Source organism: Camelus dromedarius, chromosome 2 (genome assembly GCF_036321535.1).
Source record: "Camelus dromedarius isolate mCamDro1 chromosome 2, mCamDro1.pat, whole genome shotgun sequence".
Classification (NCBI taxonomy): Eukaryota; Metazoa; Chordata; class Mammalia; order Artiodactyla; family Camelidae; genus Camelus; species Camelus dromedarius.
Window position 1 is genome coordinate 58,572,756 of NC_087437.1, and position 14,826 is coordinate 58,587,581.

Genomic DNA, 14,826 nt, shown 5'->3' on the forward strand with positions numbered 1-14,826 from the left:
TACTTTAAAAAAAATACTTATTTGTGGGTATGTGTGTGAATTCTTTTAAGAATAGATTGTGATTGATTTTATTTGATTTTATTTTGTTTCGGAATGGTGTGTAGTGCAAATAAATGGGTGCTATTCAAATACAATACCCTTATTGTATTTGGAAATGTGGTGGGGAGGGCAAAGAGAATAATATGTTCTGTGGTGTGCTGATGTATTTTTAACAACTGGCCTTCAGGTGGGGCAGGTGGAAGTTCTGCGTAGCATCTACTGACTTTTATGGCGTAAATACTCCCAATATTGCTCATTTCAAGCTACTAATGTGACATCACTGAATGCAGAGTTAGGAAGAGATGTACAATAGCATATCATTATGTAGTGTTTCCATGATACGGATACAAGAGATATAGGTAATCACCAGTGTATCAATAATATTAAAATGTAGTAAAGTATTACAAAGTGGTGAATTTTGTGTATGCAGTTTTTATAAATCTAGAAGGAGAGTCACCAATATAATAATATTGATCATGTCTAGGTAGAACGTTCATGAATCATATTTACTTCATTCTTTAAACCTTTATATGTCATTTCAATATTTTTACAATAAACATATTCTACCTTTATAATCAGAAAAATATTCAAGGTGTTTTTTTTTTTTTTCCCCTTTCTTATTTGCTAAAATCTAGGAAAGAAAAAAAAAGGCAGGGAACACAACTTTTAAAACAAGTCTCGCTGGAACACTACACTTCCCCAAAAGGAGGGTGATTTCATTAGAGTGTAACTAAAGATAGTGATACTAAGGTTTGCATCAATTAAATCATATCTTTGTTTGGTCATGGTATAAGCAAGTGAGCACTTGATGTTTCTGAGGCCTTGCAAAGTATAAATATGTAACAGCAGAATTCAAAGGAATTTGAGATTCCAACTCATTCCAACACAAATAAGGAAACTGAGTCCCAAGATTGGTAGGTGTTTTCCAAAGTAAGCACTATGAGGCAGGTTATGAAGTAACTCAGCTCCTCTCTGCTTATAAATGGCCTCTATAGCTTGTGAACAAACATATGTATTCCCTGGGGGTGGGGGTACGGCTCAGTGGTAGACCGGGTGCTTAGCATGCATGAGGTCCTGGGTTCAATTTCCAGTACCTCCATTAAAAACAAAAAGTTAATTACATAGGCAAATAAAAGTATCATTTTTTTAAAGTATAGATTCCTCACTTGTTATTATTTAATGAGAAGAGGTAACCTTATTGGGGGGGGTAATCTGTATTTAACTCATTAATTGCTGAAGCCCTGATTCCTCCTATCATTGTATAGATAATATCAGCTTACACTTCTCCAGAATTTTGCACTTCTTAAAACACTTCCACATAGACTGGCTTAGTTGATCCTCATAAGAGCCCTGTGAGACAGGTAAGGTAAAGACTACTCCCATTTTACAGATACAAAAACTGAGGCTACAGCAAGAGAGTGGCTAGCCCAGAGCTGGTGAGAGCCATGCCTCTGGTCCCGTTACGGTGCTGTCTGGGAGTCAGTTTCCTCTGTGGGTCCTTTCTGAGGTATTCATCTGGATGAGCCTTCTCTGAAGGTCACTGTCTCCCCTTTCCTGCCTTGTTCTTTTAACAAGTCCTTTCTTTCATTGGCTCCTGTCTCATTTTTCACTTGAGGATATTACTTTCAGGTCACCTAGCATTGCTCTTCAGTTCCTGTTTTATTAATTCTAGAAGGGAAGACAGTCACAGGCATCATTAGGTCTGGAAATAATCCATTCTTCTTTATTTGACATGAGGACTAGACCCTGTTTTCTCTTGAAATTTGCAGTCATGTCTATCATCAAAGCAATGACCAGTGTATATTAGAAAATGAGAAACTGTATATACTTTGATGTGACACATTTCTAGATAATCTTAATTTTCTAAATGGGATTAATATTGAGGTCAAAGGAAACATACTAACTCAGGAACTAACAAATCATATATAAAAATGAATCCTGGGGAAAGTAAGATCAGATGCTACTAAGCTTTGTTTTATTCAGGCAGGAGGTGTGTTCTCCTTTGAAGAGTGCAATGTCTTCTGGGAGAACCTAAAAAGGTATGAATGGGCTATGTTCGGGTCTACCAACCTAAACTAACCTATGTGGGGTGTCAGCTCCTGGTTATTGGCTGATGTAACCTTAGACAAGCAAATTCTCAGGGCATCAGTTTCCTCCTCTTTAAAGTGGGAATCCTGGCACTTACCCCACAAAGTGTAGCAAAAACTAAATTAGCTAGTGGCCAAGAAACTATTTCATAAACTAAAAATCACCATAAACTATACTCAACAGTTTGTAATGGCCTGTAATGAAAAAGAGTATGACAAGGATTATATATGTAATTGAATCACTATGCTGTACACGAGAAATTAACACAACATTGTAAAGCAACTATACTCCAAGAAAATAAATAAATAAACATTAAAAAAAATAAGTGGCATACATTGAAGATATGTTGATAATTTTTGAAGTTTACTGCTCTGGGTGAAGGGAATGGAGAAATAAGTTTAAAAGGGACAGTGTCAGTCACAACAGCAGGCAGGTGGCCAGGTTCTCCAGGCAGAGCAGGAGGCAGAGCTCAAGAGTGCATATTAATTGCTGCACCTCCTCTGAGGCCACCAGCCAAATGACTCCTCTCCAGAAAACACAGCGTCCCTCCCCGTGTCAAAGGCCCTCTCCTAGCTGGGATTTCAGCTGCATGCAAAGCTAAGCTGACTCCCTGGTGGCTTGATTGGGTGGTGCTATTATGAAGACGAACTAGTAACAAAATTGCTTCACTCCAGTATATAGGCTAAAGAAGGGACAGTGGTTTCCCTGGTGCTAGGAACTAGCAAGTAGATGATTCTTCATGACAAATTGTGGCAGAGCAGAAATAAGTAGACAGGAAACGGATGTATTTCCATCTGAGGATTTGATAGAGAATTTAAAAAACCGTTAGAAGGAAGGAGACCTTGCCTTCTGGTGAAGAATATTCAAGATGAATATCAAATTTTCAACTTAACACAGAGAATTCTCTTAATATAGAGAAAACACTCTGGAGATCCAAATAAGGATGATCGCCAACATGGCTCAGAAGGTCATTTCTGGTGACACCTGTGTAGAGGCTAAAGTCATTTGGTGGTCAAATTGGAAAGAAGTAAGGAGATAGTTAAGAAAGCATGTAAGCTTGGATGCCTTTTATTTCCCTATAATTTTTTCAGCTTTGATAGCGGAGGGATCTACTCTTGAAGGTCCAAAAAATGTTGTTGCTATAGGAACAGGTAAGCAGATTAGACCTGAAAGACCAGTTTAGGAACCAAGAATTTAATAGTCAGGGCTAAAGCAATTAACCAAGAAAACACTTTAAGTAAATATCTTTTGGGTTGGTTATTTATATATTAATTCCAGGAAGATAAAAATGCTGTTGGAGAATGAGAACATCGCATTTTAACATTTTAATTACACCATTACTGGCATAAAAGACTATGCTTACACAATTAGCAGAACGGCCTTATTAAGAGAAAGTACACATTTCTAACTCTCTCTTGATTATATTGTAATTGAGAAATACAGCTTTAATTTCAGCAAGAGCATAGGAATCATCTTTGATTTTCCTGTAGTTTCCCAAATGGGAACACATCTAAAATAAAAGAATGAACTCCAGAAAGTTGTCTGTAAGCAATCTACACAGGGAATTACAAGTAACATTCTAGAAGTAAACAGAAAATGAGTGTAAGCTGATAATTGTTAATATTTCATATGTTTCCCCTGCCCAACAGTCTTTGTGAACACAGATATGTGAGCAGAGAAGGTCAGGACCCTGGCTGCCCTCCTGCTTCGCTGTAGCTGTTCCTCTTCCTCTAATCAGGGAATACACTGCTCCCAGCATCAGGGATTTGCTGAAATTATTAGAAGTTTTGAACAGAACTTGCTATACTGGTGAGGCTCAAAAACAAATCATAAAGTGGCATTGTACTCTTCTCCCTTTCGATTTTACTTAAAAAGAAAACATTCTTGATAAAATGAATACAGTATTCTCATCCTAGCAAACTTCTGCTGTCAGAGATTATATTTATGGGAAAGAGATGTCTTGAACATTACCTTTGCTCACGGCATACCAGAATCAAATCGCAAAGAAGCATGTGAGTGTGTGTCTGAGTGTGTGTGTGTGTGTGTGTGTGTGTGTGTGTGTGAGAGAGAGACAGTGTTGGAGGTGGGGAGTGGGGATGGGGAATAGGGGGGATGTGGCTGGAATCTTACCATCTCATTCTCTTCTCCTTCATTGAGCAAAGCTTGCTGGCCCTTCTCAAACTGGTCCCCCATGGAAAAGTAATTCCACTCCTCCCTGACCTTCCCAAGCAGAAGATGCGTCCAGGACGAACTTGAACTTGCCGAGCCACCACCCTTCGCCAGCTGACTGAAAGAGTTCAAGATTCTCCAGGTTAAACTCCTTCTGGAGTGCACACCTTCCCTCAGCAAATGACAGTACTTAAATACTTAGCAAGCCGAACTCCTCCCACGAGCCACCCTCTGCTCAGAGTAATTACTGCCGGCTCCTGACTTGCTGAATTCTCCCTGAGCAGCTGTCCCAAAGGAGGCTGCTCCCATGCTGATCTTTTTGTGCCCAACTTACAGGGAAAGAACTCATTGCCTGCACAGTGCCTGCCAGCATAAGACATCTGACTGCAAATCCAGCAAGACAATGCAGAGTTGGCAGGACCTTTCCGAGAAGTGGGGAGCAGGCGCAAGGACTCCCAGTCACCACTTTATTCCCAGGGGCTACAGAATTGGGGTGGGAGGGAAGCTAACAGAGCTGCAGACTTTACTTGATTAATGAAAACCCTAATCCATCGGCGTGTAATAGGATCCTCATTCATTTTGCTTACAAAAGGTACAAATTATGGCTAATCCTCTTCAAAAGGTATTTGAAATCACATTTTTGTGTGTATGCAAAAAACATTCCACTTAATGTGAATGTGGTATTGAGTTTACTTTGTTAAGAAACTTACAGAAAAAGAACAAAGGTATAATCAAACTTCTGTGTAGTCTCCTCTCACTAAAATGTTAGTGGCTAAACTCTCAAGGAAGTCTAGAAATAAAATAGTCAAGTGACTACACGGAAAGACTCATTCTGAAATTTTTTCACATGTATATTCAATACACATTATTTGAGTGCAGGGACTACATATGTAAATCAATTCATATTTGCTACCCTCAGACTGCTGTAGGGATTTAAATATGCAAACAAATACGATAAAAAGCGATTAGTTACTATGAGAACTGGAACAGAAGTCTAAGATAACTCTTAAAAGTCCCAGTGTGATGGAGGGGAACACGCATCCATGTGGGCTCTAAAGGGAAAAAAAACCCCCAAAATCCAGCCGTTCATCTGTGCCAGCCTCACTGGGTGGTCATTTTAGCTGCAAGAGCTGGTTGTTCTCATTTGGTAATCGGAGGAACTGAAGGAAGACTTGGGAAAGCGTGTTATGCAGCACCAACCAAGGGCTGTTGGAGTAATCAAACTAAAGGTTCAGTTTAACAGCAGGCAGTAGAGTGCAGTGATTAAGGACATGTGCTCTGGATTTGGAGGTCCTGGGTTCAAATTTGTCTTTCCTAATTATGTTACCTTGGGATAACAAGTTTCATAAGCTCCAGAAGGTTCCATCTGCTCACGTGTAAAATAAAGATGATGATAATAGAACTTACCTCCTAGAACTGTTGTTATGAGGGGTAAGTCCCCGGGAAACAGGGTCTGTTCTGTAAAGGAGAGTTATTTTCACCTTCACTGTGTCCACTCACTCTCTTTAAACTTTGCATACCTGTTGGTGCTGGTATCACTAACCTCACATGAAAAACTCTAACAAGACCAAGACTGAAGTGTGTGTATGTATAAAAGATTGAGCAAACAGTAAAGTATAAATGAGATAAACATAAAAAAGTAAGCTATTATGGGAGAGGGTATAGCTCAGTGTTAGAGCACATGCTTAGCATGCACAAAGTTCTGGGTTCAATCCCCAGTACCTATGTTAAAAAAAATTTAAAATAAACCTAATTACTTCCCCCCACAAAACAACAAAACAAAACAAAACAAAAGGTAAGCTATTATGATATTAATTTACACATATACACATCCATACATACATGTAGTTCTCTGAATTTCTAAAAATTATGAGCACAATTTAACCAAATAAAACATTTTATCACAATATCAAAATATGAGGAATATGGGATTTCTTTTTAGGGAAATGAAAATGTCCTGGAATTAGATAGTGGTTAGGGGAGAACAACTTGGTGAATATACTAAAACTTGCTGAATTGTTTACCTTTTAAAGGGTAGATCTTATGAATGTGAATTATATCTCAATAAAAACTCATATCAAAAAATAAGTGAACATTTTAAGAGTTCTAGCAGGCAATCATTTAAATATTTAAGAGGGAAAATAATAAAATAAGATTTTAAATGTTATCTGGAATGATGAGGGTTGAGCAATATTCATATGTGAAGTGGTAAAACTATGCCAGTGCTAGTGGGCAGGTGACAAGGAAATGTTTCATTCTATTGTCTACAGCTGGCAATCCTTGCACTGTTTCCTTCTGGCTGGGTTCCTGAACACACTTGACAATCCATGCACCACTGTGGGGGTTAAGATGAGTGCATAACTGACTAAGAGTTTTACAGGAAAACTGCGCACGAACGTACCTCATAAAACAGATCTGGTTATGCCCTAACAATTTTAAAGCCAAATTGGAATAGCAAAATAAGTCCCTAAGAACCTAAAAGACTTTTGTGAAAACCAGGAGGCCCTAGAAAACCATTTCGACAACATAGCCCAGGAAAACTGAGGACTTTGAAGGAACGAGTTTCCTCACATCCCTCAAGACGTTCTCATGGTACAGTATGCGAGCGCCTCTGCAGCCACGTGACTTGTGCGCCGCGCTCTCCCTGGTTTAGTTAGCACCGTTGTTCCGCCAGCATGAGTATCTCCAGAAACAGTACTAGATTCCATGGAAAAGGAAACGGGATGTTTACGAAACACTTCCATCCGTCAGGCGCTATTCTAAGCATTTTATACTCACCACTCACAATACTCACCAGGGTCTCTATAGTCAGTACTGTTATGGTCACGCCCACTGAGCAGACACAGGCACAGAAGTACTTAGTGAAGAGTGGGCATTTGGACAAGGCAATGCCGCTCTCCCAATCTGTAGTCCTAGTTGTTAGGCGAACGGCTTCTGCAGGTTTATTTGGCATATCCAGAGTGCTCTGCGAGGGATGTTGCATGTATATGACCAGGAGAGCCTCTTTGTGGAGGAAACATTTGGGAAGGGCCTTGAAAGCAGACAGCAAAGTCTTCATAGGTGGAGTTGCTGGGCCCTAGACCGAGAGTGGAGCCATAGGAAAGAGCATTTGAGGCAAGAGAGCCGCCAAAAGAAGAAACGCGCAGACTTGTCCAAAGTCCTTCCTCTTTGCTGCAGCCGGGGTGTGTGTGAAGGAATAAAAAGGGAGCGAGAGATGGCAGACAAGAGAGATCAAGGCCATTATATGGAAGTCTTGAATTTGAAGCTTGAGTCTGGGCTCAGTACAAGTAATGATGTCAGTGAAGGCAAACTGATATCATAAGTATAAATATTTTTCTTGATCAGCCCATGCTTAAATATTGTAGAAATCATTGCCTAAGCAGGTTCTAAAGTAATTCAGTCTTTGTAGACAGTATTATATGTAAATGGACAATTTCTTGAACCCTCTAAGTTAAACCTCGTATTTCCTTTTAGAACATTGTTTGAAAGTTATTATTTATTAAATAAATTTTAATATAAAATAAATTTTAATAGACTTTATTTTTTGGAGCAGTTTTGGTTCACACCAAAATTGAGCAAAAGGTACAGAGATTTTCCTCTGCAAATACACATCCTTCCCCACGTTAGCATCCCCCATCCGAATGATACATTTGTTATAATCACTGACACATCATTTTTGCTCAAAGTCCATGGTTTACATTAGAGTTCACTTTTGGTGTTACATATCCTATGGGTTTTAACAAATGTATAATGACATGTATCCTCCATTATAGTATCGTGGATATTAGTTTCACTGCCCTAAGAATTCTCTCTGCTTCCTCTGTCCATCCTTAACTCTCCCATGAGCCCTGACAACCACTGATTCTTTTACTATCTCCATAGTTCTGCCTTTTAGAATGTTAAGTAGTTGGAATCACACAATGTGTTGCCTTTTCAGATTGACTTCTTTCACTTGGTAAGTTGCATTTGAGTTTCCTCCATGTCTTTTTCTGGCTTGATAGCTCAGTGCTTTTTAGAGCTCAATGATATTCCATTGCCTGAACGTACCACAGTTTATTTACCCATTCACCTACTGAAGGACATATTGATTGCTTCCAAGTTTTGGCCATTATGAAAAAGATGGCTGTAAACATGCATGTCCTGATTTTGTGCAGACATATGTTTAGGAACCAAGAATTTAATAGTCAAGGCTCAAGCAATTAACCAAGAAAACATTTTAAGTAAATATCTTTTGGTTTTGTTATTTATAATCAACTCATTTGATTATGTCATTAGGGAACTTCAAGTTAAAACAACAATGAGATGGAAGGTAAATAGCTCAGTGGTAGAGTGCATGCTTAGCAGGCATGAGGTCCTGGGTTCAATCCCCAGCATCACCATTAAAAATAAATAAATAAATAAAAACCTAATTACTTCCCCCAATCGAAAGAAAGAAAAAGAAAACAACAATGAGATATCACTATCCACCTATATAAAATTGCCAAAATCTGAAACACTGACAACACCAAATACCAGCAAGGATGTGAAGCAACAGGAACTCTCCCTGCTGATGGGAGTGCAAAAGGGTATAGTCACTTTGGAAGACAGTTCAGGAGTTTCTCATAAAATTAAACATTCAGCAACTGTGCTCCTTGGAATTTACCAAAAAGAGTTAAAAGTGTATTATTTAAATCAGTCTCTCTTGCCCTTACTTTTGCCTGTTTGAAATTCCTATTCCGCACTCTGTGTGCCTCACAGGGTGCGGCATGGCACAGCGAGAGAAGCAGATGTGGATTTGATGTGCTCCGATCTCGAATCTTCACATTTTGTGGACAGAATTCATTCGTTCACTCATTTATTTAGCACTTACTGGATTACCTTCAGTGTCCCAAGACCTGTACTAGACAAAGAATGTAGATTAATAAAATACATCCTGGAAGAGCTAAGTCTATTAGGGAAGCGAGACAAACACCAAAATATGAATTCCAAAACAAGTGCCAATTACAGAGGCATGGCAGAGGGAGCTCAAGCAGGGAGTTAGGCCAGGAAGGCTTCATGGAGGTGGGGAGCTCTATGTTGGCCTAGATAAATGGAAATGAATAGAGAAAATATTATTGACAAAGAAGACTGAAAGCAAAGGCCCAGTGGAGGACCTGCACATGAGCCAATTCTGGGGATTCCAAATGATACACATATATTGGTAACTTAGAATTGGGAGGAATGCCCAAGGGGAAAAGTTGCTTCAGCCTTTCCCTGATTCTCTCTCCGCACTCATTTCCTCTCAAGTGCTCCATCTTAAATAAGAACGGAAAGGGAAAAAAAGGACAACAAAAAATTAGCTACATCTTTGCTGACCTGGTATCTCGGCTTGCTTTCATTTCTCCCAGAAGCATGTCTGCTGCCCTGAGCGCTTCGCAGCCTCTTTGGGTGTCTGTAATAGACGCTAAATGGAAATAATGGCAGTACCAGTTTCTGCTGGGACCAAGGGGATGCTGATACTTCACTTGCCTAAACCATTTAGATGATGTGAAGATAAGTGGTAGTAATGTTTCATCATGTGTTAATTTCCACCTTTCATCTGAGAACTCCACAGCATCTTACAAACGTTATTCCTTGCAACATCTCTATGAAGTATGGAGATGAGTAATATTATTGCCCCTGCTTGGGAGCTGTAGGAACTGAGTCACAAAGGGGTCACAAAGAACTCTTCAAGGTCATGTGTGTTCAGCATGGAGTGGAATCTGAAAGGGCGAGGTGTTTCTGCCTTGTCATCATTGACAGTGCGCTGCCTCAAGCTTCCCCTTCTGTCCTTGTTGCTCAAATCTGATTATTTGTAAAGGGCTTGAGATCTTTACGTCCAGAACTGTATCTAAGTTCAAAGGTGTCATTATTAATTATCCTAATCTGCACTAAGGCATGAACTGTGGAGTACACTGGAGCAAGCAAAGATGTAATGTCCCAAAGAGGAATTAACTACCTCAAGGTGGTGATGTGAAGTTTAACTGGATTAATTAACATTTGTAAAACATTTAGCAACCCTTAGATGAAAGGGTCTAATATAGTGATACAGGGCCTCCCCATTAATTACAGAAGGAAAGAGCAGGTTAATGCTGGCTCTACTTGTCGGAAGCATTGCTCTCAACTGTCCCTGCTTGGCACTGGATCCTGACCTTCTCTGAGGTGACTTGGGGTGGCGCGTTGGTCCATGTTCAGAAAAGCCCCCCCTTGCTTTCTGTTATTTTCAAAAATAAAACATAACAAGCTCCTCTCTGGAGGTAAGGTAGCTTCCCTTCTGTGAAGCGTATCTGAGTTGGCAATTCTTATGACAATCCCAGGTCATTAATGACAGTCTATAAAAACAAAAGCCAAAAGAGAAGAGTCCCCAGGCAGAAACTTCAAGCCAGTGTGCTTAATTTTGAGAACTTTTAACCTGACATTTTGAATATCAAAACATTGCATATTAAGGTGTAACTATTAAGAATCACAGACTGTTACAACTAGACTGGGTCTTAGAAATGACTAAATTACCCTCATTGTTTCTCAGGTGAAGAAAAAGTTTCAGAAACACTGTATAATGATTTCCAAGGTCACCATCTATAAGAGGTGGGACTCGAATAAATGATTCAAGACTTACGTCATGTACTTCACACAGTACCACCTTGTTACCCACTTTTTGTTAAGGAATCAGAATAGGGTTCTTTAAAACAGTTTCTCTAGCATACTTAAAAGAGGATTTCATTTGGAAAGTTCTATTTAAATAGGATGTTTGCAGAACATACTAATTGTGTAAAGCCATGGCCATATCACAGAATTGCAGAGTGTATCCAATTATTGATGCAGGGTAGAAAGGATGTGGACACACCCAGTGTAGTAAATATCTGCACTTGGGGAACTGATGAAATCGCAGATGCTGACAAAGAAGGTTCAATCCAGCAGGCAATTGAAGTTTTGGCAATCTTTGCTTACAGCTCAGGAGGGCAGTTGGCCAAGGGAAGGGAGGTCATAAGACAGAAGTGGAAACATTTCCAATGAACAGCTAAGTCCAGCCATGAGGAACACGGTGCAGGTGATACTTGGAAATCCAAACAGGAAGATGGCTGCGGGAGTCTATCCTCCAATGGCTAGGCCCAGCCAGGGGCTTTGGGCCTAGGGCAGTGTTCCAGGTCCAGGTAGGAGCCTGGCAAGAGAAAGCCCAGTCCTTACTCCTAGGAAGAATCTGGGGCACAAGTGCAGGCTGCCAGCCAAGAACTGGGAACACTAGTACCCACGGGGGACCTGACACTTGGGAATAAGGCAGAAGGCGAATTAGCAGAATCAGGGCAATGTCCCCGCTCAGACTGGTGGGGAGTGTGAGCACTGGAGAGTGAGGCCTGGCTGGGTTCAGTACCCCCTCTGTGGGGCTGGGATGACCCCACAATGGCTGAGCCTCCTGGCGAGAATCAAGAACAGGTCCCAGCTGGAGATGGAGAGAGAGAGGCAAAGCTGGGACTGGCTGCTGATTTTCCTGTTTATCATCCTTCCAAATGTCCTCTTGAGGATGACTTGATGCTAGTTATCGCTGTCATCACTCATCAGCAAGTAAGACACTGCACAGAGGAGGAGACTCTTGAGTGGCTTGATCAATGATATTTGGGAGGGAGAAGAGGCTGAAATGAACGACTAAGTTCGGAGCTTTTATTTGTTCATGTTTAGCACGTCTCCGAATGCCCTAAGCAAATGGGTGATAGGAAATGTTATTTCCTGATTTAAAAATAAAAGAGTGGACCTGATGCACTCCCAGTACTCAGACCTTCCTCCCGTTAACCTGGTGTCACTGGAGGCTTGCTGAGATCTTTAGCTCTCCCAAACCCTCCGAAAACCCTACAGAAGCACCTCAAATTAACAGTCTAAGGAAAAACTGAGTCTGCCATGCATATGCAACTTTAAAATAAGTTCCTCGGCCTCCAGCCCGACCTCTGTTCTTATAGAGGCGTTTGGGGGCTGTCACCATCTTGCCACTGCCCTCCTGTGCAAGTCCCTGAGAAAGACCGCATTCTTTCCATGTCTGCCACAGAAATGTCCCAGTACCTCTCCCTACACCGGGGACTGAGCCACCTTCTCCCCTTTCCTCTCAGTCCTTCTCTGGCACCAGGACCCCTATCGCTGGCTGGTTGCCTGCTCTCTTGTTGCTCCATTTGTTTATACTCCATTCTCCCTGCAGGAGGTGCTTAGAGGAGCAGAAGTTCTTTACCAGTGGTCCCTGTCCTGCCCCCAGGAGCTCTTCCAGACTTTTTGTGGCCTCCCAGCCCAGCCCTACCAAATCAGGATCCCTGGAAGTGGGAACACAGAATCTACATTTTTGGCAAGTATGGGTTATGTTCAAAAAAGAAAAATTGTTTAAATAAGGTAGATGTATTATCATAGCAAGCCACCCATGATACATCAACTGCCAAGTTGCAGAGCGCTATGTGGAACATAATCCTGTTTTTGTAAAAGCAGAAAATACATGTGTGTGTGATGTGATGTGTAAGAAGGGATTTAATCAAAGGAATCCTTGGACTTGGGGTTTTAGCCACTGTTTTCCTATTTCCCTCTGCCACTCACCTCCCAAATCTTTGATGCCCTGAAATTAGGTCCAGCCATGGAATCAAACAACTTACATTATGACTCCACCATTTAATAACAATGGAAAATTTGGCAAGTTACTTAATTATCTTAAGCTTCAGCTTTTCATCTGTGAAATGGAATAATACTATTCTATTCAATGGGATGGTTGTAAGGATAAATAAGATAATGTGCTCATGCCCAGTCTAATGTTAGGCCAATTATATTTTTAAAGGAAAAATTAGTGGCAGTTGAAGATAACTGTACTTGGGAATTTTTTCTTTCCTAAAAAAATATTTTTTATGGAATAGTATATATATAAATATAAAATATAATACATATTGAAAATATTTATATATTTATTCCATATACGTGCATAAAATGAGAAAACAGACAATTAAATCATTTTATTTTAGGGAGGACGAGCAAGACAGTGGTATTGGATTAAGAGATACAAACTACTATGTATAAAATAGATAAACAACAAGGATATAGTGTACAGTACAGGAAAATATAGGCATTAATTTGTAATAACTTTAATCGGAGTATAATCTATAAAAATATTAAACCACTATGCTTTACATACGAAACTAATGTAATATTATAAATCAACTATATATACTTCAATGAAAATAAATAAATAATATAATAAAATGTTTTATTAATATTTCTAAAATAAACACATGCACAAATTGTTTGGTTGAAGAATGTCAGCCTATTAGGACGAGAGGGTTCAAAGCAGGCCAGGCTAAGCCCGAGACATTCCAACCCTGGCCACTGAGCCTGCCAACATAGGCCTTGCTGAGGGCACCGCTGGCTGCCACCTGCAGGCTTGGTCCCAGCCTGTGTACTTTAAGGCAAAAGCTGCAGGACTTTTGGCAGATTGAAGAATCATCCAAATATCCAATTACCTGCGCGAAATCTGTGTGGGAGGATTAGCAAGCTGATAAGTGAAACTCAGCTATGTTCTGAGAAATGCATTTGCAGGAACTCACGAAGGTGCTTGTCTTAAGGAATAGGAGATTTAGGAAGCGCAGGTTGGTCATCTTCAAGCATCTGACTGCTTGTCATGTAGGACGAGATTGACACTGATCTAGCGAAACCAAGGGAAGAGCTAGGATTAGCGGGGGAAGCTGCTGCCTAGTGGTTAAGAGTAAGGGCTTCAGTCCTCTTGATTGTGATGATGCTTTCGCGGGTACACCCTTGACGGATTTTACACTGTAAATATGCTCAGTTTATTGTAATCCAATCACACCTCAGTAAAGTAGGGAAGCATAGGAGCCTTTATGTCTGGTGGCTTGGGCTCCATTACTACTGAAGCCCTTACCACCAGTGTGATCCAAAACAAACCCCTTAACCTCTAGTAAATCTCCTGTGGTTGATAAGAAGCTAGCTGAGATAATGCATATAAAGCACTGAGCACAGAGTCAATGTGGCAAACATTTGCTGTTATTATTGAATGTTCTGACTTCTGTGAAATTCTTAGCATTGGTAGGGGTAGTTTAATACAAGGGTGCCAGGCCTATGAGGGTGGTTTTAGGACCCTGGGTTTCCAGGGACATTTGAAAGGCCATCAGAGGGCACTGGAAAGACAGAGAATCCCAGCTAACCTTTGTCAGCCTCACTGTCTAACGTGGGCAGCCTCAGCCTTTTAAATGAGAGGAATTTAGAGTCAGATAGTCTTGGCATTGGGAGGGAACTTTAGAGATTAGCTGGTCTGATTCCAATCCAGAAGTTCCATTATGTACATGAGGTATCTAGCCTTCCTCTCCTCCCTGCTCCCAGTGCCCCTGCACAGGACACCTTCCCCGTCAGCACTCTGCTGGCATCTGGCAGCCAGGAGCCCACATACTAAATTGCATTAAGTGGTCAGGTATTTGGAATAGGAGGTGGGAAACACATTCCCGTCCTGTGTCTTGTTCTCCCACTCTGATCTTGAACAAGTCACTTCACTGCTCTGAGCCTCAC

The 14,826-nt window shown here is 40.6% G+C and overlaps 1 protein-coding gene across 2 annotated transcripts in view; it reads right to left on the reverse strand.

Moving 5' to 3' along the window:
* The window catches only part of ATP13A4 (ATPase 13A4), a 118,290-nt gene extending 113,632 nt beyond the window's left edge, over positions 1-4,658 (reverse strand). The window contains exons 1-2 of one of the 2 annotated variants that reach the window (XM_031453421.2): positions 4,631-4,658; positions 4,258-4,414 (exon numbers count right to left, since the gene is read on the reverse strand). In XM_031453421.2, coding sequence (XP_031309281.2) covers positions 4,258-4,320 — 63 coding nt within the window. In that variant the 5' untranslated portion in view covers positions 4,321-4,414; positions 4,631-4,658. Of the gene's footprint in view, positions 1-4,257; positions 4,577-4,630 lie in introns of those variants that run through there. The other variant, XM_031453425.2, reaches the window with a different exon arrangement.
* Positions 4,659-14,826: the final 10,168 nt, after the last annotated feature.